We start from the raw sequence: 25,615 nt of genomic DNA, 5'->3' as shown, positions 1-25,615 counted from the left end.
TCCTGACACATTCAACCCACAGTGGATTTTGCTCACCAGACATTGAAGCTGTAAGGAAGAGCATTCCGAAGACTGCTAAGGTAATACAATCCACAAAAGCCAGAACTGGTTAAACCAGATGGTCACATGATTAACTGGTCCAGGGTTTTTTGAGCTAGCCAGAGTTTTTGAACTCAGAAAGACTGTTTGCACCTGGAGTGAGAAGACCTCTCCTATCTGTTCCCATCTGTTTCTCACAAGCCTCTGAACCTATTGAGGACACACGAACTTCAAGAGAGAAAAGTCTCCTGCATCGAACAAGGTTTAAGAAGAATACTGGGCCCCAACGAAAAGCAAGATCTACCTACAATCAAGGACTTTACAGCAAGCTCGAAGAACAGTAACCAAAACCATCTTCAGATATTGCCTCAAACTTTTCCACTTTATTTCTTCTCTTTTCTGTCTCTATCTGCATGTGTGTATCACATATGCATGCTAACGTGGGCACGTCGCATATCCGTAGGTATTAACCAAATCATAGTTTAAGTTTAATAAAGTTCAACCATTTCTCTTTAAACCTAAGAAAACCTGTTTAGCTAGTTTCTTTACTTTGGAGGTTAGTGAACAAGGATTCACTAAGGGGGAGCTAAAAAGAAAAGGTGTGTTTAATATTAAACCCTATTACGGTAAGACCAGGTGAAGACTGAGAGGGAACCCTTTCTCACCTGATCGTAACAATGGAAAATGCTGGAAACACTCAGCAGGTCAGGCAGAATCTGTGGTGAGAGAAATAGAGTAAAAGTTTCAGGTTGATGTCCTTTCCTCAGAGCTGATTGTTTAAAAAAATGGTTTGCACTTAGTGTCTAATGCTTTCTGACCTGATTAGTGTACTTTTAATAATGATCCAGTAGTACATGTGTAGAAGTTGCCACCTGTACTATCAATCCTCATTCAGATCTTGAAACAGTTTATTTGTGTAATGTATAGTAAAACCTCATTCAGTTGATTTATCAATAGGACTGATCAAAGTTAGCTGATTCAGTAAGGTGCTTGTGTTAGTGGGAATAAGGTACTTGGTTGAAGCTGACCATTAGGTGCTGTAGCATTAAAATTAAAGTTTGTAAAACATTCTTGCAGCTTTCATCCTATCAGAAGTAGAAGGAGGTTGTAACGGTCTTTTACCTTCATTTGCACACCGTGATCATCTGATCCTTCTGGCACACTACAGCTGATCCGATAAAAAAAAAAATAGTAATAACAATAAATCCTGTCCAATATTCGCACTACTCTCTGCTTGATATTGTCCAAATTCTAATAGTGGGATGAAAGAAACATTAAAAATAAATCAAAGCAAAATACTGCGGATGCTGGAAATCTGAAATAAAAACAAATGCTGGAACCACTCGGCAGGTCTGGCAGCATCTGTGGAAAGAGAAGCAGAGTTAACGTTTCGGGTCATTGACCCTTCTTCGGAAATGTTCCAAAGAAGGGTCACTGACCCGAAATGTTAACTCTGCTTCTCTTTCCACAGATGCTGCCAGACCTGCTGAGTAGTTCCAGCATTTCTTGTTTTTATTAAAAAATAAATCATTTGATTAAGTAATCAAGTTTTTGCACAATGTATTTGTACCAATGAAGGAACTTCCATTTTTTTTTACAGTTCAAAATCCTTGGGTACAGCATATGCAATGAACTATAGCTAACAGAACAAAATTGTATCAATATAAACTTCACATCATAGCCTGATGTATCCCTAGTCATCTTCCTTTTTTTTATATATATATATATAAAAAACGGTGACAAATGCAAGCTAATACATATTGGTATCAAATTGTAATTTTTAAACTATTGTATATTATTAATTAGTTGAATCAAGAACAGAGATGTAAAAGTTAACCTAATTAAAAGTATCAGCTGTGTAACGCAGCATTTACAGAGAGAAATAAAACACAAGTGTATGCTTGATTGAAAAAGTGGCTCTTGCCACAAGTAAGTACGTTGTTGTCCATGGATAAACATGTTACATTACACTTAACTACCATTAAATATGACCAATTATGTGTAAAAGCCATTTAAATGTTTTTCACGTGGAACTGAAATAGATTAAAATCGTCCTTCACGTTAGCTGTCATGCTTCTCTTTAAATGTTACACTGTATCAAAGAAAGCTTGCATTTATATAGCACTTTTTACTTTCTCAGGATGTCTTGTCCATTGAGTTACATTGAGTGCACAGCACAAACTGGCCTTTCAGCCCAACTGGCCTATGCCAGCATTTATTGCGTCGTTGCTTTCAGTGATTAGAATATCTGCACCCCCTAGATCCATTTCTCCTCTAAGCCATTATGATTCATTATCCAACGTGCATGTGACTGCCTTATTCTTCCTACCAAAATGCACCACCTCATACTTGTCTTATTGAAATTTATTTGCCAATTGCATGCTCATTAATGTCTTGTTTACTAATGTCTTGTATTTTTGTCACATTCTTCCTTTGCGTTTAACTACAGCCCCCAATTTGGTGTTGCCTGCAAATTTTGAAATTGTGTTTCTGATTTTTTTTTAATGGGATGAACAACAGTGCTCCCAGCACCAATCCCTGAGGAACACCAATCCACCTTTTGCCAGGCTGATTAGCTGCCCTTAACCCCCTCCACACTGCAACCTGTCTCCTGATTCCACATGTTCTGACTTTAGTGATGAATCTACGATTCGGTACCTTATCGGAGATCTGTTGATAATTCAAATATATTTCAGTTACTACATTACCCTCGTGTACTCTTTCTGTTGCTTCAAAGAATTCAGTAAGTTGGATCAATCATGACCTTCTCTATTGAAATATGTGCTGTTAATTATATTTTCAGTTTCTAGATGTTTTTCTGTTAAATCTTTTGTTAAAGATTCCATGATTTCCTTACCACGATGTTAAGCTACCTGTTCTGTAAGTCCCCTTAGACCTGTTCAGATCCCTTTTTAAATATAGGAATTACCCTAGCTGTCCTCCATTGTCATAGCTGTACTATTGTCATGCAGGCCCTCCCTCGCCTGCCAAGAATGAGGAACATTAATTTCGCCACATTGACATGAAATTTCAAATTGTTGCTAGGAAGAAGAGAAGGGCTATTAAAAGGGGTTGCCAAGCCCCTGGCTGGAAGGACATTTTTGCATACTAACAGACGGTGTTGGAACAAAGGAACCAGTCCCTGCTCCCCACACACACAAGACATAGTCAGACCAGTTTAGTCACATGACCAACTGGCTGTTGCAGGTTTTTTTGAACTTGCCACAGAGAATTTGAACAGAAAGTTCCTGGATTGATGACATCTCTCCCCTGTCTGCTCCCATCTCTTTCTCATGGACCTCCAAGACCCATTGAAGACACGTGAACCCCAAGAGAGAAAAGTCTCCTACAGTGAACAAGGTTTAAGAAGAATAAGACCATATCTTCAATCAAGGACTACAGCGAGCTTGAAGCACAGTAACAAAAAACCCTCCTCACAGATTGCCTCAAACCTTTCCACTTTATTTCTCTTCTCTTTTCTGTCTCTATTTGCATGTGCGTATTGCGTATGCATGCTAGCGTGGGGCACGTCGTGTATCCGTAGGCATTAACCGAATTAGAGTTTGTAGTTTCAGTTATAATAAATTTCACCTTTCTTCTTTAAACCTAAGAAAGCCTGTTTGTGCTCATTTCTTCGCCTTATAATTGGAAAGTGGTGAACAAGGCTTCACCAAGAGGGAGCTCAAAACGCAGTATGTTTAAAATTAAATCCTGTTACAGTAAGACCAGGTGAAAGCTGAAAGGGACCCCTGGACACCTTTCTCACTCGGTTGTAACAATTGCCTTTTACTAATATTTTTATGTATATCTAATAGTGCTTCAGCCATTCACTAATTTCTTTTAATATGCACAGATCCAATCCAATGCATTACGTTTGACGAATAGCCACTGTTATTAATGTTAACCTACCTGTTTATTTTGGCAGCACGTCCCACTGTAACTGTGCTTTCGGAAAAAATTGTGGAAGTTGGCACTGGTGGAGAGATGGTCTTGGGTTGTCAGTTAAGCAGATATTATCCTTGCGAGAGCAATGCTGAATGGTTTCAGTCAACTCCATCACGAAGAGAAACAAAGTTGTTAACTGACATTTGCATTGCTCCGCCAGTCAAAAACCCTGATGGAACATGTAATGTAACCACTGAAGTTAGATTGGAACCTCATATAGAAGACATGGGCAGCACTTTTGAATGCCGTGTCACGCACAGGACTTTTTCAGAGCCATTCTCTGTGAATGCTTCAGTGACTGTGAAAGGTCAGTTGTGGTGGTTTTAGCTTTTAAAATGCAAAGTATAAAACATTTTGGTTAAGTTCATATTGAAAAACACTTCAGTTTTAACTAATGTATTGCAGTTTCAACTTTTATTGGGGAAACAATTAAATATGAAGCTTTTGTATGGATTAGTTTGATGGTGACAGGCAAAGGCCTTTTGAACTTTTAATGTATTTTTACAAAACATTTTAAATTGATGTTAATAAAAAAACTCTTAACTTCTTCCTACAGTTGAAAATAAATTAGAATACATGTGTATTGTGATTAATAACTCTTATTTTGCTACGGTTTTGAGCATTTTGTGGGAGCTTTTTCGAATCTGTGGATTCACATTTTTAAGTACCAGGTTGTTCCATCCAATAACCTGGACACATTTTCCTTACCAAACTTCCAGTTCTGACCTTCATGTGCGTCTTGATAATTTTCTTGGCTTTTGAAAGGTGATTTATAGTTTGTTTAATAATTTTTCACTTCATTCCATTAACAAACCTTCTTAGTGGAAAATTAGCCTATGACCATTGTTCCGCATAGACCTGGTTCCAAACTTGACTACGATTTTTACACAGAATTACATAGAATATACAGGACAGAAACAGGCCATTTGGCCCAATTAGTCTGCTAGTGTTCATAACCACACACAAATCTCCTCGTCTCATCTCAGCCTTTGTTATTCCCTTTACTTTAGTGGACTTGACTAGTTTGCTTTTAAAACCATCTAAGTTGCCACAGTCACTTCCTCTGATAGCGAGTTCCTCATACTAACCACTCTCCGAAGTAAAGAAGTTTCTCATATCCTTGTTGAATTTATTAGTAACTATCTTGCATTTATGGCCCTCAGTTTTGAATTCTCCCACCAATGGAAATATTCTCTCCATTTCTACCTTATCCAACCCATTTGTAATTTTAAAGCCCTCTAAATCTCCTCTTTTCCAAAGGAAAAGGTCCCACTCTATTTAATCTTTTCCTAATAGCTGTGATCTCATAGTGTAAAACAGGATGGTACCAGAACTTTCTCCAGTGCTTCTGTGACCTTCTCATAGGAGACCAGAACTGTGCATGGTGCTTCAAGTGTAGCCTGACTAGGTTCCTATACAAGTTTAACACATTTTATACCCCTATAAATAAATGAATTTTTCTGGCATTTTTAATGGCTTTGTTGCAATGTTGTTTTTAATGATTTGCTCATCTGTATCCCTAGATCTCTTGGCACTTGTACTCCATTCAGTTTTTTAAAACATATTTTTAAGGTATAGGTGACATTACTGATCTTTCCGACCAGAGTGTACCTCACATTTATTGACGATAAAGATTATTTGCCACTTTACTACCTGGTCTGCAAATTTTCTAATGTCTTCTCATTATGTTGCATTCTTCCTCAGTGTTTGTTATACCCACTCTCCAGTTTGGTATTGTTTGCAAATTTTGATAGTGAGTTATTTATTCCTAAACATTAATGTAAATTACAAATAATAGTGGTCCCAGCACTGATCCTTGTGGAACACTGCATTTTGCCTTATCAATAACCAGTTTGCCAAGTAGCAAAACTGGGTTGCAAACAATATATGTTCAGGTGTGAAAACAAATGCTTAAGTATTTCTCGACCGTACTTTGAGATTGCACATTTTTGCACTAATGAGTTGTAGAATTATTTTTAAAAATCCAGTATGAGAAATATGTAAATTTTCTTTTACAGAAGCACAAATTCGTCTGGCCAGAGGATCAATAGTTGGAAGCGTGATTACAAGCATTATTATTTCTATTGCATTGATCATACTAGGAATTTTCCTCTATATGCGGTTCTATTACAAAGGTAAATCTATATTCTGGGTGTTCAGACGAATTATGGAATAAACTTGGAGTAAAATGACTCAAAGGAAACTTGGGTTATGGGGGTGTGTGGGGGACAAGAGACTGTGCAATGTGTCACATTGTTGCTGCTGTTATAGCAAATTCTTGTATCCGCTGGTTAACCAGTGCTTCTTCAAACTTGTTACAATTGTTTAATTTTTTTGCTTCAGGTTTTAGCAGTACCAATCAATTGTTATTAAACAGAAATGATTAGTGTGCAAACAAGAGTGTTTAATTGAGATGTAAATGACATATGAAATGTTTAGCCATCAAGTATTTTGCATTTTGATGGATAATTTTCTGCTTAGCATCTTTGTTTTACCTTCATTAACTCCTTAATGATTTTCTCTTTGCAGCTACAGAACGCTACTGTTACTCCGATCTTTTATACTCTCTTACTATACTTCAATCTTTGATCTGGTACCACTTTACTGAGTATATTCTGGAATTTATTGTCAGTGGGCGGGTGAAGAAGGGAAGGAAACTGTAAAGGGACTAATCGTTGATTCAAACTACTCTACATCTCAAAAAAGGAGTGAGGAGCTTACTTTCAATTTATTTCTAATTATTTCCAAAATGTAATTTTTTCGCTAACATAAGGGTCCTCAAGTAGGGTCTTTGTATCTGCTGAGCTGTACCAAAAACATGAGTTAGAGAACATTTTGTGTTTTCCACAGTGACTCCATTGGAAAGCACAGCTTCAAGTTGATGTGCAGGTACTCTGGTGGCTTGAAACCATTCCATAGGCTTGGAATGCAGATACATCATTATTTTGTCATTTCCCACGTGCTCTTTTTTTTTAAAAAAAAAAGTTCTGTTCTATTTTGCGATTTCTTCTGCATTCCATTACCCAAGTCCCCTCTGTCTAGCAGTCTTTTCAGTTGCTCTCTTTTTTGTTATCCTCTTTTTCCACTTCTGGGGATTCATGTGTATAGATCTTTTGAAGGTGGCAGGACATATTGAGAGAGTAGTTAACAAAGCATATGGGATCTTGGGCTTCATAAATAGCGGCATTGAGTACAAAAGCAGGGAGGTTATGTTGAATATTTATAAAGCTCTGGTTAGACCACAACTAGAGTATTTCATCCAGTCCTGGTCACCACACTTTAGGAAGGCTGTGAGGGTCGTTGAGAGGTTGCAGAGGAGATTTACCAAAATGGTTGCAAGGGTGAGGAAATTTAGCTACGAGGTTAGATTGGAAAAGCTACGTTTGTTCTACTTGGAGCAAAGGAGATTGAGAAGAGATTTGATAGAGGTGTACAAGATTATGACAGGTTTATTTATTATTTATTTACTTAGAGATACAGCACTGAACCAGGCCCTTCGGCCCACCGAGTCTGTGCCGACCAAGAACCACTCATTTATACTAGCCCTACAGTAATCCCATATTCCCTACCACCTACCCACACTAGGGGCAATTTACAATGGCCAATTTACCTACCACCTGCAAGTCTTTGGTGGTGGGAGGAAACCGGAGCACCCGGCGAAAACCCACGCGGTCACAGGGAGAACTTGCAAACTCTGCACAGGCAGTACCCAGAATTGAACCCGGGTCCCTGGAGCTGTGAGGCTGCGTTGCTAAGCACTGTGCCACTGTGCCGCCTTAGATAGGGTAGACAAAGAAAAGCGGTTCTCATTAGATGATGGTACAAGAACTAGGTGACACAGATTTAAGATTTTGGGCAAGAGATACAGGGGGGATGTGAGGAAGAACCTTTTACCCAGAGAATGGTAATGACCTGGAACACTCTGCCTACGAGGGTGGTGGCAGTGGAGACAATATATGATTGCAAAAGGATATTGGATGGGGACTTGAGGAAATAAACTTAGAGGGCTAGGGGGATAGAAAAGGGGAATGGGACTGATTGGATTCCTCTATGGAGAGCCAGCATGGACTCAATTGGTCAAAAGGCCTCCTTCTGTACTGTAATAACTTTATGACTCATTGCTAAACTTCTAATATTTTGAACTGCACTGTTAACCATTGTTGACCCTGACTTGTTGCAATCCCACACTTTGAGAGTTTTCTTTTTGCTCAGTTCCATTTTGCACTTGGTACATTTTTGTGTTCATCTGTTTACTTGATCGCTACCTTCCCGTAAACTCTGAATTGGTAAATTACCATAGGAGATGTCCTACATGCACTAGGTGTAGTAAAATTGTAACTCTGTTCTTCATAAAAATGTTGCAATATTGTTGTATCTCGCAGCTAGCGACAATCTTCCCCTCCACTAATCAATTTATCCAAGCTCATGCCAGATTAATTGAATTTAAATATGCATGATTACTTTTAAATTTAGAGCCTAAAATAGAGTTTACTTAATGGTGACTAAATCCCTTATCTGACTGTAGGAGTTCTGCTAGTGCTTATAATTTTTAAAGTGCCTTTTGGGTAGTCTAGATGGTGAATATTAAATGTGAGAATTAAATCAACTGCTAGTATTTCACAATCAATGAAGACAAGACAACTGATAGGAATTTTCAGCTAGTGTCAAAGATCATTTGAATCAATTCATCTTGAAATTTCTCTTTTTTTTATTCCCAGTTGTACCAAAAGTGTCAGACATTCAAATACCTGCTAGAATTGTACACCAAGAACCTGCAGAGTTTATATGCCAAGTGTCTGGATTCCGACCTCAAATTATTACTGTCAGCTGGCATTTGAAGAGACGGAAGGACACTGAAGTGAAGTTGATTGCTGAATGGCAACAAGCCTACATGTTTCATTTCCCTTTCAGCAAGAACAGGGAAACAGAATGCGCTGTCGGAAGGACTGAAACTGACAGCGAATGGAAAGTCAAGCTAGGCAGTTTCCAGAAAAATGATGATGGAACATCCAGCATTTCTAGCATTCTTGAGGTTTATCCTGACATCAATGAGGACAATAATGCAGAAGTCATATGTAAAGTGATGCATCCATCTGTCAGTGAAGGCATTTGCAGAAGGATCCATTTGCAAGTTGATGGAAGTAAGCTTTTTATAAGTCAATCAAAAATCATTATTCTGTTAAGTAGAATGTGTTCAGCTTGATCACATATCCAGTCTCCATTGCCATATTGTGATTATAGTCATTAAGTGTTGCAATCCCAAATCATGTAGCCTAAAACTGCCTTTTTTGTGTTGTAAAATTAGTTCTTTATGGTAATTCTCACAGCATTCATTAAACAGTATAATATACCACCAGCTCCATCCAAGAGAAATTCACAAATTTGTACTTCTGTGGTTGAACATTGCCATGAGGTATCAGTGAGATGTGAGAATGGGCCTCTTGACAAAGTTTGCCGCCCTCTCATAGATAACTTAGTTAAAATTATATTCATTGTAGTAAAATTCACCATCTATAACTCCATCTGAGTGCTTTTAAATGATATGGTTACTGGTTTAGGAAAAAAGCTGCAGGAAAGTGAAAGGGAAAATAGAGGGCACAGTCACATTGAAATGTTCAAATAGCATCAATAGATGAGAACACATCGGGGCTAAAACTAGGTTGGGAAAGAATGCAGAGGGAATGGGAGGAAATTACAACAATCCAGCAGAGAACTGAATGCAGACTAAAGGAAGGTCCTTATGGAAAGTTGCCGCATACAAATGGTATAAAACAAGGTTGCTTCATAGTTCAGAGTGTATTTGTGGCTTGCAGACACATTGTTTTGTAGAATTTCTTCCATCCGTAACATTATAAGATGTTTTTCTGGTAATGACACGAATGAAGATAGAAGTATTCTCCCTTTGTAATATCACTGTTGAAGAAATTCTTTGCAAAATATCTGCCCCTTGGCAGTACAAAAGCATCAGATATCACCATAAGAGGGCAGTAATTGTACAGGTTCTGTTATAATATAGGATGTTTGAGTGGTTTTGCTATTGTAGAAGTGTTATTTTTGTGGTAGGGATGGTATGATGTTTAATTCATAATTTGTGGGATAGATAGATTTTTCTTTTTCTACAGATATGTTCTTCAACTCTTCCAAGCATTGACAGAAGCTTATTGTAGAAAAGCAGTAGTTTTCTTCGCTGATTTACAAAGCATGTTAGTAATTCAAGGTTTGGTCATTTTTAGAATAACTAATCAATATCCTGTGGTAGTGTTCATAGATCAACAAAAAGGTGACTCTCCCTTACTGTCTCGCTTAAGTTCACTAGCACATAATTGTAGAACAAAGTGGGCCCAGCATTGTGTCCACAGATGCTGCCAGACCTGCTGAGTGGTTCCAGCATTTCTTGTTTTTATTTCAGATTTCCAGCATCTGCAGTATTTTGCTTTTATTCCAGCATTGTTCTTGCGATATATCACTTACGACTCTTCTCCAATATGAGCAACATCTGTTAACGCTGATCCTTGATTGCTGCCCACCAACCAACTTTTTGCTACATTTCCTTTTCAATTATATACCTCAATTTCTGTAACCAAGGTCTTGAGAAACCTCGTCGATCTCCTTCTGTAAAATCCACTTGCAGTACATTACTGAATTCCCTTATCAATACAGTCCATCAGCTCCTTTTAATAAAGAACGATTAAATTTATCAAACAAAACTTGCATTTAACAAATCTGTGCTCATTGTCCTTGATTATCCCCTGCATCTTTAAATGTTGGTTAATTTAATCACAAATTATAAATTCTAAAAATTTGTCCTTAACTGATCAACTGGCGAGTCTGTAGTAACTTGATTTATCTTTCTTGAACAATATTTACCTGGTACTGTGGCACCATTTGCATGTTTAAGAATGGTTGAAAAATTGTGATCAGGGTCTAGGATGGAGCACCCCTCCCCGCCCCCCAAGAGCTCAATGACTTAGCCGTCTTGAATTCTGCTAACACAGATTTATTTTCTAGTTATCCCCAGCAATTGTTCCACATCCTCCTCTAATACAAGAATTCTCACTCCTGCCATCATTTAAAAAAAGTTGACAAATGCTCTGATTAATATCTCACCATGCTTACATTTTTCATAATAAGATTTCCTCCTTCATCGCAGAGAAGTCCTACTCTGTTTAATATTTATCTTCCAATATACTTACTGAAACAAAAATGTTACGACTTCTATGTTGTAAACATTTTTTCTATTTTTCTGCCCTTCTACCCTTTTCACCTTACTATACTTGCTATATTTTGATTTTCTGTAGTATTCTTAGCCCTAGTTTTAGCATATACCTCCTTTTTTAAATTTCAGTTTACTTTTTATTTACAAACTCTATTCTTTTATTCTTTTGTGCCTGATATAAATATATTTTCTACACCTTTCATCTAACATTTGAAGATTCTTCAGTGCCAATTTAAGGCCCTGTTTTCTAACTTAGTCACGCCAATTATATTGCACACTTTCTGAAATATCTGCATATTTCCTCTTGTATCTTATCCTTACTATTTGGTGGACTACAACACTGGCAGGATTGTACCATTTCTCCTCAGCCATTTTCCGGACTGCTTGCTGAATTCAGCGGTGGGCAGGCAATTAACTGCCTGCTGTCTGGGATGCCTTCCCCTTTAGGGGACAAGATCCCGCTCCAAGAGCTGCGAGCCAATCAGAGGGCTGGCAGCTCAGCAGTCCTAGCAGCCCACCAAGGGGGGTGATTCTGATGGTATTGGCGGAGGCCTTGTGCAGCAGCCATGGCGAAGGCCCCGGAATTTAGGTAAGTGGAGTTCCGGGGATGGGGATCTTTCAGCTGGGGGCGGCCCTTGTATGGGCCGTAGGCTGCCAGATCAGGAGGCATCCACTCCCGAGCCACTTAAGTGCCTCATTTGGCCTCTGGGCAGGAAGGCAGTCCTTGACCTTCCCCGCCATTATTAAAATTCCATGGTGTCAGGAAAATGATGGGCATCCCCACCCTCCCCCCAAACTTCTTCCCCTACCTCCCAGTCTGTTCCTGGAGGGATGGTAAAATCCAGCCCCTTGTTTTCTTTTATTCCTTTTACAATTATATTTTTACTTTCCACTACCTTTATTGTGTAACATTTTCTCACTATCAGCTAAGCCTTCTATTTCTACTTCAACAGCTTTATTAATCCTGGTGTGTCTCTCTCGTCTCGAGCCTAATTTTTTTTCCCCCACCCCCAACAAAATCATTGCATTCTCCCGACTGACCTATTCACAAGGACATAAGTGTCATTTTTGGATAGGATGAAGGCTACTTTGCTTCAGTATAGCCTCTTTTTCTCTCCCTCTCTCACTCTCGCTCACTCTCTCTCCATCACACTTATAATCCCCTATTCCTGTCAGTGACGTGGGGCCAGGGGTGGGGTTTTAACCCACTAAAAGCTGTAAAAATATATATTTTTCCCTATTTATGTAGGAGAGAGCCTGGGCCTTTGGAGAAATGGGGCAGAGATGCAACCCTCTCTAGAACTCCTTTCCCAAAATGCTGTTGAGGCTAGGTCAATTTGAAAATTTCAAAACTGAGATTAATAGGTTTTTGTTAGGCAAAGGTTTGAATGTAAGAAGGAAAGAAAGACAGACTTACATTTTTATATAATAACTTTTACAATCTCAGGTCATGCCAAAGTGCTTTACATCTAATGAAATACTTTTGATATGTAGTCATTGTTGTAGGAAACTGCAGAACCAGGGCAAATAGATGGAATTAACATACAGATAGGCCACGATCTCATTGAACAGCGGAGGAGGCTTGTGGGGCTGAATTGCTTACTGCTGTTTCCAAATTCCGACCTCTGCCCTGGGTAATATCTTTTTGTTACACTTGTTCTGAATTTGGAACTGTATTGTTGGCATGTCTAGGAGTTGCTATGGGTGAAAGAGAAACTAGAACTGCAGCATGGGTTAAGAGGGCGAGAGTAGGATAGGGAACAGACTCCTTGCGTGATTCCCAGAGAGAACTGAAAAGGCACAAGATTAATGGACACAGCTTTGATTTCTTAATACATATAGAGATGACGTTTAATTTTGTGAATAACGTGTGATAAAAGATAAATCAATAACATTTATCTTCAAAAGTTGTGTATAATCAAAACTGCATGTTTTGTGCTTTTTCCCCCCCTCTAGTTCCTCCTAAATTGGCTAACATAATTACACCTCCTATCGTCCATCATAACAATTCAGTGATCCTGACTTGTCCGATAAATTTTTTCAAGCCACGTCCTTTAACGATCACATGGTATAAACGAATGAATGGATCCAAACGTCGTTTGCTGATGCACAAGAATGAAGCTGAAAAAAATATTTATTCGGACAAATATTCCCATAGCATGAGCAAGTTTAGTTATCCTGACCACACATACAGCGTCTGCAGCATGTTGCTCTTTAATGCGACGATCCGAGAAGATGATAACAGTGAATATTCCTGTGAAGTTGAACACATTGGTTTGAGAAATCCAGCAGTGCAACAGGTTCAACTAGAAGTAAAAGGTAAGCCAAATCCATAGGTCTTGTTTCACTCGGTACCTTTTAAAATGCGTTGGTGTCTTTTTTTCCTCTGTTCACATTGATACTGATGTGAAGAGTTTCAGCACTAGAATAACTTTCCATTCTGGGCATCTGTTGTCAGCATTTAGCACTTCTGGGAATTTAGTTGCTTTCATATTTTACACAAATTTACCATTTCCTGTTGCAATATTTTGGCTCAGTTGATAGTTGAAGGTTTTGGGTTCAAACCACATACAGAATCAGCACTGCACTGCTGGAGGTGTCATTCTTTGGATGAAATATTAAACTGAGACCCCACATTCTTGTTCAGGTGGGTGTTAAAGATCCTATTGAACTACTGTAAAGAAAAACACCGGTGCCTCGTTTAACCTATACAACCAAAAAGGATTCTGTTTGGAAAGATGAGCGAATTTATCACAAATATGAAGGATATATATATGTATGTATGTATGTAATAATCTACTGTTTCTTATTTTATAGCTTTTCCTTCTCTTAATGCCATCTTCAGTGAACCAGTGAACCCTGTAATTGGAAAAGAGTTGACTCTGAACTGCAAAGTGCATTCATTTTATCCTCAAAATATTACTGTCCAATGGTTGAAAAATCAAGACATTATTAAGGATGCTGAAACATCTGAAATAGTTCAAAATCCTGATAATGAGTTGTATGAACTTACCAGTTCATGTACAATTATTCCAGCATTATCAGACCTACAGAGTAGATATAAATGCCAGGTTCATCATGAGAGTCTTGTGTATCCAAGGTTTGCAGAATATATTCCTGAGAATTTAGGTACGTATATTCTTAAAACATTTCTGCAATGTAGAAAATGTGGAATTTTTTGTTTATAATTAAACTATATTGTGTTCTAATTTCATAAACTATATTTGCTCCAATGTATGTGATCATTTCCCACCTTTCACCACGACGCTTGAGTTTAGCAGTCAGCTATTTCTGGTGTGCAAAACAGTATTACTGGATTTTAAATGTATTCTAATGCTAAAGATAGTTAGGTGAACTTAATAAATGTACCCTTAACAGGTTTGTAAGAAAGTTACACTACTAGAAGTAGTTATTCGGAGAAGATTCTAGCTGAGATCCACATTATACTGGTAGCCATATTACTCTGACCATGGTAAAATCAGCTCACTGTAATCATAAAATTAAGTTTTAGTATTAGTGGAGCATTGATGAGACATTATGTTCTCAGACCACATACGAGTGTTCATAAATTTTAAACATTGAAGAGCTATACTTAGAATAATGCAGCTGGAGGGAAGGGGACACAATTGGGTGGAAGAAGTTGGGTTACATTATTACTAGGCATATTCAGAATGGGTCTGATTTGGTGAAATCATATGGGACATTAAAACACCTTATTTCTCAAATGCAAACAGTGATGTTTGGGAAATAGTGCCTGATGAAGCCTTAAGTTCTTGATTTGTAAATTTTATATGAAGTGCATTACAAGAAAGCAAATTGTTTCTTTGCCATGGAATGGTAGATTTATGTGTGTCAGCAGTAAAATTATTTCACTCTGCATGTTTCCATAGTTTGAAATTAGATAAAAGCACAAAATACTCCGATTTTGAAAGCTTGCAAGTGCAATGCTGGTTAGTGTCATGCAATGCCAGATGATGTTTCAAAATCCTGATGTCAGCATGTATTGGCGTTGAAGCTTGGATTTTCCACATCTCTGTAATTTACTACATTACCAACGACGTAGCAATGGCAAGTATTGCGGTTCTATGGTCAGGTTTGCAGGAGCTAGGGAGGATGCTAAAGAGTAGGACCTCAAAGGTGATGCTCTCTGGATTACTCCCAGGCACATGCCCTAGTGAGGGTAGAAATAGGAAGATAGGGAGGATCAATGCGTGGTGCAGGAGAGAGGGCTTCAGATTCTTGGGGAGTTGGGACCAGTACTGGGGCAGAAGGCCTCTATTCAAAAGGGATGGGTTGCAACTCAGCAGGACTGGGATCAGTGTCCTCGTGAGAAGGTTCACTAGTGTGGTTGGGAAGAGTTTAAACTAAATTGGCAGGGGATGGACACCAGCATTAGAAATAGAAAAGAGGAACAATGTGCATAATGAGAGTGTTGGACAGTACTAGAGAAGGAAGTAGTTCCATATATAGATAGGAGCAAACTGAGAAGGGCATTGAGGAATGCAAAGACAGAATTATAATGCATGTATGTAAATAGAACAAATCGTAGTGAATAAGGTTGGTGAGCTACAAGCAGAAATAGCAGTAAGGGAATATGATGTAGTGGCAATTACAGAAACTTGGCTTAAAAATGGTGAGGATTGGGTGCTTAATAAACAAGGATATAAAGTCTTCAGTAAAGATGGAGAAGGTAAAAAGGGAAGTGGGGCCTAGTACTGATTTGGGGGGGCGGGTGGGGAGGGGAAGTCATTTATGGTTTTGTAAAGACAGGATTTCCTTGAGAGGGCAAGGACAGAATCCATTTGGTTAGAAGTGAGAAGCAAAAAGGGTATGATCATGCTACTAGGCGTATTCTGTAAGTCTCCAAATAGGGACCGAGAGAGAGGCAAATCTACAGGAAAATCATGTGCAAGAACAACAGAGCGGTGATATTGGGGGACTATATTACCTAAATATCGATTGGAATAATTTTAGAGTAGAGGGAGAGGAATTTCTGCATTGTGTTCAGGAGAACTTCCTTGATCAGTGTGTTCTCGGCTCATGGAGAAAGCAGGTATTGCTGATCTGGTGCTGGGAAATTAGGTAGGCCGACTGGACCAAGTGTCTGTAGGGAATCACTGTATCATAAGCAAGGAATGGTATAAGATAGAACAGCTAGATTGGAAGTGGGCTGAATTTCAGTTTTAATTTATTCCTTCATGGGATGTGGGCATCGCTGACAAGTCCAGCATTTATTGCCCATCCCTAATTACCCTTGAAAAGGTGGTGGTGAACCACCTTCTTGAACCTCTGTAGTTCATCTAGTGCAGGCACTCCCACAGTGCTGTTGGGAAAGCAGTTCCAGGATTTTGATCCAGTGACAGTGAAGGAACAGCAATATAGTTCCAAGTCATGATACTGTGTGGCTTGGAGGGGAACTTGCAGCTACTGGTGTTCCCATGCATCCGTTGCCATTGTCGTCCTAGGTGGTAGGTGGGTTTCAAAGGTGCTGTCGGAGGATCCTTGGTGAGTTGTTGCAGTTCTTGTAGATAGTACACACTGCTGCCGCTGTGCGTAGGTGCTGGAGGGAATGAATGTTTAAGTTGGTGGATGAGTGCCAGTCAAGCGGTTTGCTTTGTCCTGGATGGTGTCGAGCTTGTTGAGTGTTGTTAAAGCTGCACTCATCTAGGCAAGTGGAGAGTATTCCATCACACTCTTGACTTGTGCCTTGTAGATGGTGGACAGACTTTGGGGACTCAGGAGGCCTCAGAATTTCCTGCTCTTGTAGTCATGGCATTTATGTGGCTGGTCCAGTTCAGTTTCTGGTCATTGATAACTCCCAGGATGTTGGTATTGCCATTAAATGTCAAACAGAGATGGTTAGATGCTCTCTTGTTGGAGATGGTCATTGCCTGGCACTTGTGTGGCGTGAATGTTATTTGCCACTTATCAGCCCAAGCCAGAATGTTGTCCAGGTCTTGCTGCATGTAGTCACGGACTGCTTCAGTATCTGAACTGCTTCAGTATCTGAAGAGTTGCAAATGGTACTGAACATTGTGCAATCATCAGCAAACGTCCCCATTTCTGACCTTATAGAGGGAAGGTCATTGATGAAGCAGATGAAGATGGTTGTGTCTAGGACATTACCCTGAGGAGCTCAGGCACTGATGACCTGGGACTGAGATGATTAGCTTTCAGCAACCACAACCATCTTCCTTTGTGCTGGGTATGACTCCAACCAGTCAAGAGATTTTCCCCCATTCCCATTGACTTCAATTTTGCCAGGTCTCCTTGATGCCATACTCTGTTAAATGTTGCCTTAATGTTGAGAGTAATCACTCTCACCTTCCCTCTTGAATTCAGCTCCTTTGTCCATGTTTGGACCAAGGCTGTAATGAGGTCAGGAGCCAGGTGGCCTTGGCAAAACCCAAACTGCGCATCAGTGAGCTGATAATTGGTGAGTATGTGCTGCTTGACGTGCTACTATCAATGACACCTTCTATCACTTTGCTGATGATCAACAGGAGGTTGATGGGGTGGTAATTGGCAAGATTGGATTTGTTCTGCTTTTTGTGAATAGGACATACCTGGGCAATGTCCCACATTGTTGGGTGGATGCCAGTATTGTAGCTGTACTGGGGCAGCTTGGCTCGGGGTGCAACTAGTTCTGGAGCACAAGCTTTCAGTGCTATTGCCGGGATGTTGTCAGTTCCCATAGCCTTTGCAGTATCCAGTGCCTTGAGCCATTTCTTGATATCTCATTAAATGATTCGAATTGGCTGAAGATTGATGTCTGTGATGCTGGAGACCTCAGGAGGAGGCCGAGATGGATCACCCACTTGGCACTTCTGCCTGAAGATGGTTCCAAATGCTTCAGCCTTGTCTTTTGCACTGATGTGCTGGGCTGCTCCCATCATTGAGGATGAGGATATAGGTGGAGCCTCCTCCTGTCAGTTGTTCAGTTGTTGCCACCATTCATAACTAGAACTGTACAGGTTTGATCTGATCTGTTGGTTGTGGGATTGCTTAGCTCAGTCTGTTGCAGGCTGCTTCTGTTGTTTGGGTTGCAAGTAGTCCTGTGTTGTAGCTTCACCAGGTTAACGCCTCATTTTTAGGTATGCCTTCCTGCACTCTTCTTTGAACCAGGGTTGATCCCATAGCTTGATGGTAATGATAGAGTGAGGATATGCCAGGCCATGAGGTTACAGGTTGTGGTTGAATACAATTATGAACATACAAATTAGGAGCAGGTGTAGGCCATTCAGCTCCTTGAGCCTGCTCCGCCATTTGATAAGATCATGGCTGATCTGAATGTAGCCTCAACTTCATTTTCCTGTTTGTCCCCCATAACACTTGATTCCCTTGTCTATCAAGAATCTATCTAACTCAGTAGTTAACGCCCATTTAAGGGCCTCTTCCTGCCCTATCGTCGCATGGGAAGCATGCATGAAAAACTGTGTGGGCTGCTACCCGGCTCCGATGGGCGGGGTGGGGTGGTGGAGGGGATGCCTCGTTGAAAGGCAGTTAGTGCCTAAATGAGGAACCTGGCATCGAGAAGAGGGGGGCCCGCTGAGGGCCATCCACTTGCCCTTGTTGCCGACCCCACTCACCCCTCCTGTGCGACCGCCACCCAGTGGTGCTGCAGGCGCTGGCCTCTGATTTGGCCGGCAGCTCTGCAAGGCTGGAACTTCCAACAACAGGGTTCTAAATTCTGTGGAAGGCCTGCTGCTACCCAGTTAAGTGCTTGATTGGCACGTAATTCAGCAGGCCTTCCGGAGAAGAAGCTACACGGGTATCTTGGTGTCGATTTTCCTGACATTGAGACCTCCACCGCCAGTGTAAAATTCCACCCTTTATGTCCTCTTGACAACTTACCTTCCTATCTATCATTGTGTCATTTTCAAATGTAGCTACCATACATCCAACCCCGTCATCCAAGTCACTGATGTAGATTGTAAGTAGTTGAGGCCCCAGCGCTGATCCTTGTGGCACTCCACTAGTCACATCCTGCCAACTGGAAAATGACCCATTTTCCCCTAGTCTCTGCTTCCAGTTAGCTAACCAATCCTCTATCCTTGCTAATCTATTGCCCCCTCCACCATGAACTCTTTATTTTGTGCAGTAACCTTTGATATGGCACCTTATCGAATGCATTTTGGAAATCCAAGTACACCACATCTACAGGTTCCCCTTTATCCACGTTGCTTGTTACTTGTTTATATTCATTTGTGGGTTGTTTATTTGTGGGTAGCATTTATTGCCCATCCCTAATTGCCCTTGAGAAGGTGTTGGTGAGCTGCCTTCTTGAACCGCTGCAGTCCATGTAGGGTAGGTACATCTACAGTGTTGTTAGGAAGGGAGTTCCGGGATTTTGACCCAATGTTAGTGAAGGAATGGAGATACAGTTCCAAATCAGGATGGTGTGTGGCTTGGAGGGGAACTTGTAGGTGGTGGTGTTCCCACGCATCTGCTGCACTTGACCTTCTCGGTGATAGAGGTCATGGGTTTGAAAGGTGCTGTCGAAGGAGCCTTGGTGCGTTGCTGTTGTGCATCCTGTAGATGGTACAGACAGCTGCCACTGTATGTTGGTGGTGGAGGGAATGAATGTTTGTGGATGGGGTGCCAAGCAAGTGGACTGATTTGTCCTGGATGGTGTCGAGCTTCTCAAGCTTCTTCCTCAAAGAACTCTAATAAATTGTCAAACACGATTTCCCTTTCACAAAAACCATGTTGACTCTGCCTGATTGCATTATGAATTTCTAAATGTCCTTAATGATGGATTCTAGCATTTTGCCTATGACATGTTAGGCTAACTGGCCTATCGTTTCCTGCTTTCTGTCTCCCTCCTTTCTTGAATAGAGGTGTTACATTAGCTATTTTCCAATCTGCTGGGACCTTTTCAGAATCTAGGGAATTTTGGAAGATCACAACTAATGCATCCACTATCTCTGTTGCCTCTTTTAAGACTGTAGGATGTAGGTCATCAGGTCCTGGGGACCTATCTGCCTTTAGTTCTAATAGTTTTCTCTGTACCTTTTCCCTTGTGATTGTGATTAAGTTCTTCTTTCCCTTTTACCTCTTGTTTTTCAAGTAAATTTGGGATTTTTTGTCTTCTGCAGTGAAGACTGACACAAAATACCTGTTCAATGCTTCCGCCACTTCCTTGTTACCCATTATTAATTCCCCAAACACTCTCTCTAGAGGACCAATGCTCAATTGAGTTACTCTTTTCCTTTTTAAATATTTATAGAAGCTCTTACTATCTGTTTTTATATTTCTGGCTAGCTTTCTGTCATACTCTAATTTCTCCCTTTTTAGTCACTCTTTGCTGGTTTTTAAAATCTGTCCAGTCTTCTAATCTACCACTATTCTTCACAGATCTGTACGCTTTTTCTTTTAATTTGATACTGTATTAACTTCCTTAGTTAGCCACGGATGGCGCATCCTTCTACAGTCTTTCTTTCTCACTGGAATATATCTTTGAAAGTTATGAAATATCTCCTTTAATGTCTGCTACTGCTTCTCTACTGTCCTATCCTTATCATTTGATTTGCCAGTTCACTTTGGCTGACTAAGTCTTCATATTCTTGCAGTTGCCTTTATTTAAGTTTGAAACGCTAGTCTTAGATCCACACTTCTCACCCTCAAACTGAAGGTGAAATTCTATCATGTTATGATTCGTATTGCCTAGAGGCTCCTTTACTATGAGGTCATTCATTAATCCTGTCTCATTGCACATTACCAGGTCTAGAATGGCCTGCTCCCTGGTTGGCACTAAAATGTACTGCTGTAAGAAATTGTTGGGAATGCACTCTATGAACTCATCTTCCAGGCGGTCTTTGCCAATCTGATTCTTTATGTAGATTAAAATCACCTCTGATTATTTCAGTACCTTTCTTAAAAGCCCCCATTATTTCTTCGTGTATACTCTGTTCTACAGTGTAGCTACGATTAGGGGGCCTTTTAAACTACTCCCACAAGTGACTTCATTCCTTTGCAATTTCTTATCTCGACACAAACTGATTCTATATCTTGATACTTTGAACTGAGAGCATCTCTCTTTACTGTGTTAATATCACCCTTAATTAACAGAGTTACCCCATACCTTTTCCTAGCTTCCACTCCTTCTGAAATGTCAAATCCTGCTGCTGCTGATGGCCCACAACGCCTCATTGATGCTCAGTTTTGAGCTACTAGATCTGCTCTGAATCTAGCCTATTTAGCACTGTGGTAGTGCCACACAACATGATGGAGGGTATGTTCAGTGGGAAGACAGGACTCCGTCTTCTCAAGGAATGTGTGGTGGGCACTCTTACAACTACTGTCGTGGACAGATGTATGCATCGGGTATATTGATGAGGACCAGATCTGGTAGGTTTTTCCCTCTTGTTGGTTCCCTCACCACCTGCCGTGGGCCCAGTCTGGCAGATATGTCCTTCGGGACTTGGCTAGCTCAGTCAGTAGTGGTGCTATCAAGCCACTCTTGGCGATGACATTGAAGTCCCTCACCCAGAGTACATTCTGTGACCTTGCCACCCTCAGTGCTTCCTCCATGCAGTGTTCGACATGGAGGAGTACTGATTCATCAGCTGAAGGAGGGCAGTAGGTAGTAACCAGTAGGAGGTTTCCTTGCAGCTCCCTCCCATCTGTATGCCACTGTGCCACCGTTTCTGTTGGATCTGTCCTGCCAGTGGGACAGGACATATCTAGGGATTGTGATGGTGATCCCGGTGTCCGGGACATTGGCTGCAAGGTATGATTCTGTGAGTATGACTGTTGCTTGACCAGTCTGTGGGATAGCTCCCCCAATTTTGGCACCGGCTCCCAGATATTAGTAAGGATTGCAGGATTGCGTGTGCCATTGTAATTTCTGGTGCCCAAGTCGATGCCAGATGATCCGTCTGGTGTTATTCCTTTTCAACTTTTCTGTAGTGATTTGATACAACTGAGTGGCTTGCTAGGCCGTTTCAGAGGGCAGTTAAAAGTCAACAGCTTCGCTATGGATCTGGAGATGCATGTCCAGGTGAGGACAGCGGATTTCCTTCCCTGAAGGACATTAATGCAATCAGAAGGGATGTATCCAGAATAAAATGGAATCAAACGCTGATAGGCAAAACTATAATAGAACAATGAGTTATCTTTAAGGGAGATACTTCGGGTACAGGCTAGGTATGTTCCAACAAGGGCAAAAGGTAGGGGAACCAAAAACAGGGCTCCTTGAATGATGGAGGTAGAGTTATAATGAAACAAAAAAAAGGGTGTATGATGCATGCCAGGTTGATTCTTCAAGTGAGAACCAGGCCAAATACAATAAGTTGAGAGGGGAGGTGAAGAAGAAAATAAGACTGGCAAAGAGAGAATATGCGAACAGAATGGCAGTCAACATAAAAGGGAACCTAAAAATCTTCTATCGACATGTAAATAGTAAGGTGAAGTGGGGTCTATTAGGGACAAAAAGGGTAATATATGCTTAGAGGCATAGGGCAAGGCTAGAATACTTAATGAGCACTTTGTATCAGTGAGGAAATCAGTACAGTAGTGAGGAAGGATATTTGCTCAGAGAATCTGTATGGGTGGAGCTAAGAAACACCAAGGGGCAGAAAACGTTGGTGGGGGTTATATATAGACCCCCAAACAGAGCTCATGAATGAATTACAACAATTGTTCATTCCTGTCTGGCGCAAAAAAAAAATGGAAAGGGTGGCTCAACTGTGGCTTACAAAAGAAATTAGGGATAGTATTAGATCTAAGGAGGAGAAATATAAAATGGCCAGAACAAGCAGCAAACCTGAGGATTGGGAGCAGTTTAGAATTCAGTAAAGGAGGACAAAGGGATTGATTAAGAAGGGAAAAATAAAGTATGAGAGTAAGCTTACAGAGAACATAAAAACTGACTGTAAAAGCTTCTACAGATATGTGAAGAGAAAAAGATTAGTGAAGACAAACATGGGTCCCTTAGAGTCAGAAACGGGGGAATTTATAATGGGGAACAAAGAAATGGCAGACCAATTAAATACATACTTTGGTTCTGTCTTCACAAAGGAGGACACAAATTACCTCCCAGAAATGTTGGGGAACATAGGGTCTAGTGAGAAGGAGGAACTGTATGAAATCAGTATTAGTGGGGAAATGGTGTTAGGGAAATTGATGGGATTGAAGGCTGATAAATCCCCAGGGCCTGATAATCTACATCCCAGAGTACTTAAGGAAGTGGCCCTAGAAATAATAGATGCATTGCTGGTCATTTTTCAAAATTCTGTAGACTCTGGTACAGTTCCAATGGATTGGAGGATAGCTAATGTAACCCCACTATTTAAAAAATGAGATCGAGAGTAAACAGGGAATTATAAACCAGTTAGCCTGACATCAGTAGTGGGGAAAATGCTAGAGTCCATTATAAAAGATGTAATAGCAGAGCATTTGGAAAACAATGACAGGATCGGACAAAGTCAACATGGATTTACGAAAGGGAAATCATGCTTGGCAAATCTACTGGAATTTTTTGAGGATGTAACTAGTAGAATAGATAAGGGAGAACCAGTGGATGTGGTGTATTTGGACTTTCAATAGGTTTTCGATAAGGTCCCATATGAGAGATTAGCGTGCAAAATTAAAGCACATGGGATTGGGGGTAAGTTACTGACATGGATAGAGAACTGGTTGGCAGACAGAAAACAAAGAGTAGGAATAAATGGGTCTTTTTCCGAGTGGTAGGCAGTGGCTAGTGGGGTACCACAGGGATCAGTGCTAGGACCCCAGCTATTCACAATATATACTAATGATATAGATGAAGGAATTAAATGTAATATATCCCAGTTTGTAGACAACACCAAGCTGAGTGGGAGTGTGAGCTGTGAGGAGGATGCAGAGAAGCTCCAGTGTGATATGGATAGGTTGAGTGAGTGGGCAAATATATGGCAGATGCAGCATAATGTGGATAAATGTGAGGTTATCCACTATGGTGGCAAAAACAGAGACAGATTATTATCTGATAGATTGGGAAAGGGGGAGGTGCAGCGAGACCTGGGTGTCCTTGTGTCCAGTCGCTGAAAGTAAGCATGCAGGTGCAACAGGCAGTTAAGAAGGCAAGTGGTATGTTGGCCTTCATAGCGAGAGGATTAGAGTACAGGAGCAAGGATATCTTGCTGCAATTATACAAGGCCTTGGTGAGACCACATCTAGAGTATTGTGTGCAGTTTTGGTCTCCTTATCTGACGACGGATGTTCTTGCTGTGGAGGGAGTGCAGTGAAGGTTCCTGGGATGGCAGGACTGATGTATGAAGAGAAATTGGGTCGATTAGGCTTGTATTCGCTAGAGTTCAGAAGAATGAGAGAGGATCTCATAGAAACGTACAAAATTCTAACAAGACTGGACAGACTCGATGCAGGAAGGATGTTCCTGACGGTGAGGGAGTCCAGGACCAGGGGTCACAGTCTGACGATAAGGGGTAAGCCATTTAGGACTGAGATGAGAGATTTCTTCACCCAGAGAGTGGTGAACCTGTGGAATTCTCTACCACAGAAAGCAGTTGAGGCCAAAAAATCAAATGTATTCAAGAAAGAGTTAGATATACTCTTGAGACCGCACCTGGAGTATTGCGTGCAGTTCTGGTCACCGCATTATAGGAAGGATGTGGAAGCTATGGAAAGGGTGCAGAGGAGATTTACTAGGATGTTGCCTGGTATGGAGGGAAGGTCTTACGAGGAAAGGCTGAGGGACCTGAGGTTGTTTTCGTTGGAGAGAAGGAGGAGGAGAGGTGACTTAATAGAGACATATAAGATAATCAGAGGGTTAGATAGGGTGGATAGTGAGAGTCTTTTTCCTCGGATGGTGATGGCAAACACGAGGGGACATAGCTTTAAGTTGAGGGGTGATAGATATAGGACAGATGTCAGAGGTAGTTTCTTTACTCAGAGAGTAGTAGGGGCGTGGAACGCCCTGCCTGCAACAGTAGTAGACTCGCCAACTTTAAGGGCATTTAAGTGGTCATTGAATAGACATATGGATGAAAATGGAATAGTGTAGGTCAGATGGTTTCACAGGTCGGCGCAACATCGAGGGCCGAAGGGCCTGTACTGCGCTGTAATGTTCTAATTCTAATATAGTACTTGGGGCTAATGAGATCAAGGGATAGGGGGAGAAAGTGGGAACAGGTTACTGAGTTTGGATGATCAGCCATGATCGTATTGAATGGCGGAGCAGCTCGAAGGGCCTACTCCTATTTTTCTATGTTTATTAAGGAAGAGGAATCTGACAAAATATCGGTAGAAATGGAGAGAGTAGAGGCAATGGATAGAGTAAAAAATTTGAGAGTGAGGAGGTACTGGAAAGGTTGGCTATGCTTAGGGTAGATACATCACCTGGTCTGGGTGGCTTGCATTTCAGGTTGCTAAAAGAAGTGGGGGTGGAGATAGCTGAAGGGATTGCTATAATCT

General features: G+C 40.7%; 1 protein-coding gene across 3 annotated transcripts in view; it reads left to right on the top strand.

Annotated features, from left to right (window-relative positions):
- Nucleotides 1-25,615, top strand: part of LOC137377047 (uncharacterized) — a 53,458-nt gene that overhangs the window by 5,780 nt on the left and 22,063 nt on the right. For all 3 annotated transcript variants that reach the window (XM_068046242.1, XM_068046241.1, XM_068046240.1), the window contains exons 3-7: nucleotides 3,965-4,291; nucleotides 6,003-6,119; nucleotides 8,703-9,125; nucleotides 13,157-13,519; nucleotides 14,018-14,329. In XM_068046242.1, the coding sequence (XP_067902343.1) occupies nucleotides 3,965-4,291; nucleotides 6,003-6,119; nucleotides 8,703-9,125; nucleotides 13,157-13,519; nucleotides 14,018-14,329 (1,542 nt within the window). The remainder of the gene's footprint in view (nucleotides 1-3,964; nucleotides 4,292-6,002; nucleotides 6,120-8,702; nucleotides 9,126-13,156; nucleotides 13,520-14,017; nucleotides 14,330-25,615) is intronic.

The sequence above is a fragment of the Heterodontus francisci genome, chromosome 14 (genome assembly GCF_036365525.1).
Source record: "Heterodontus francisci isolate sHetFra1 chromosome 14, sHetFra1.hap1, whole genome shotgun sequence".
Classification (NCBI taxonomy): Eukaryota; Metazoa; Chordata; class Chondrichthyes; order Heterodontiformes; family Heterodontidae; genus Heterodontus; species Heterodontus francisci.
Note: the sequence above shows the minus strand (reverse complement) of the source record. Positions and strands in the feature narration are given on the sequence as shown.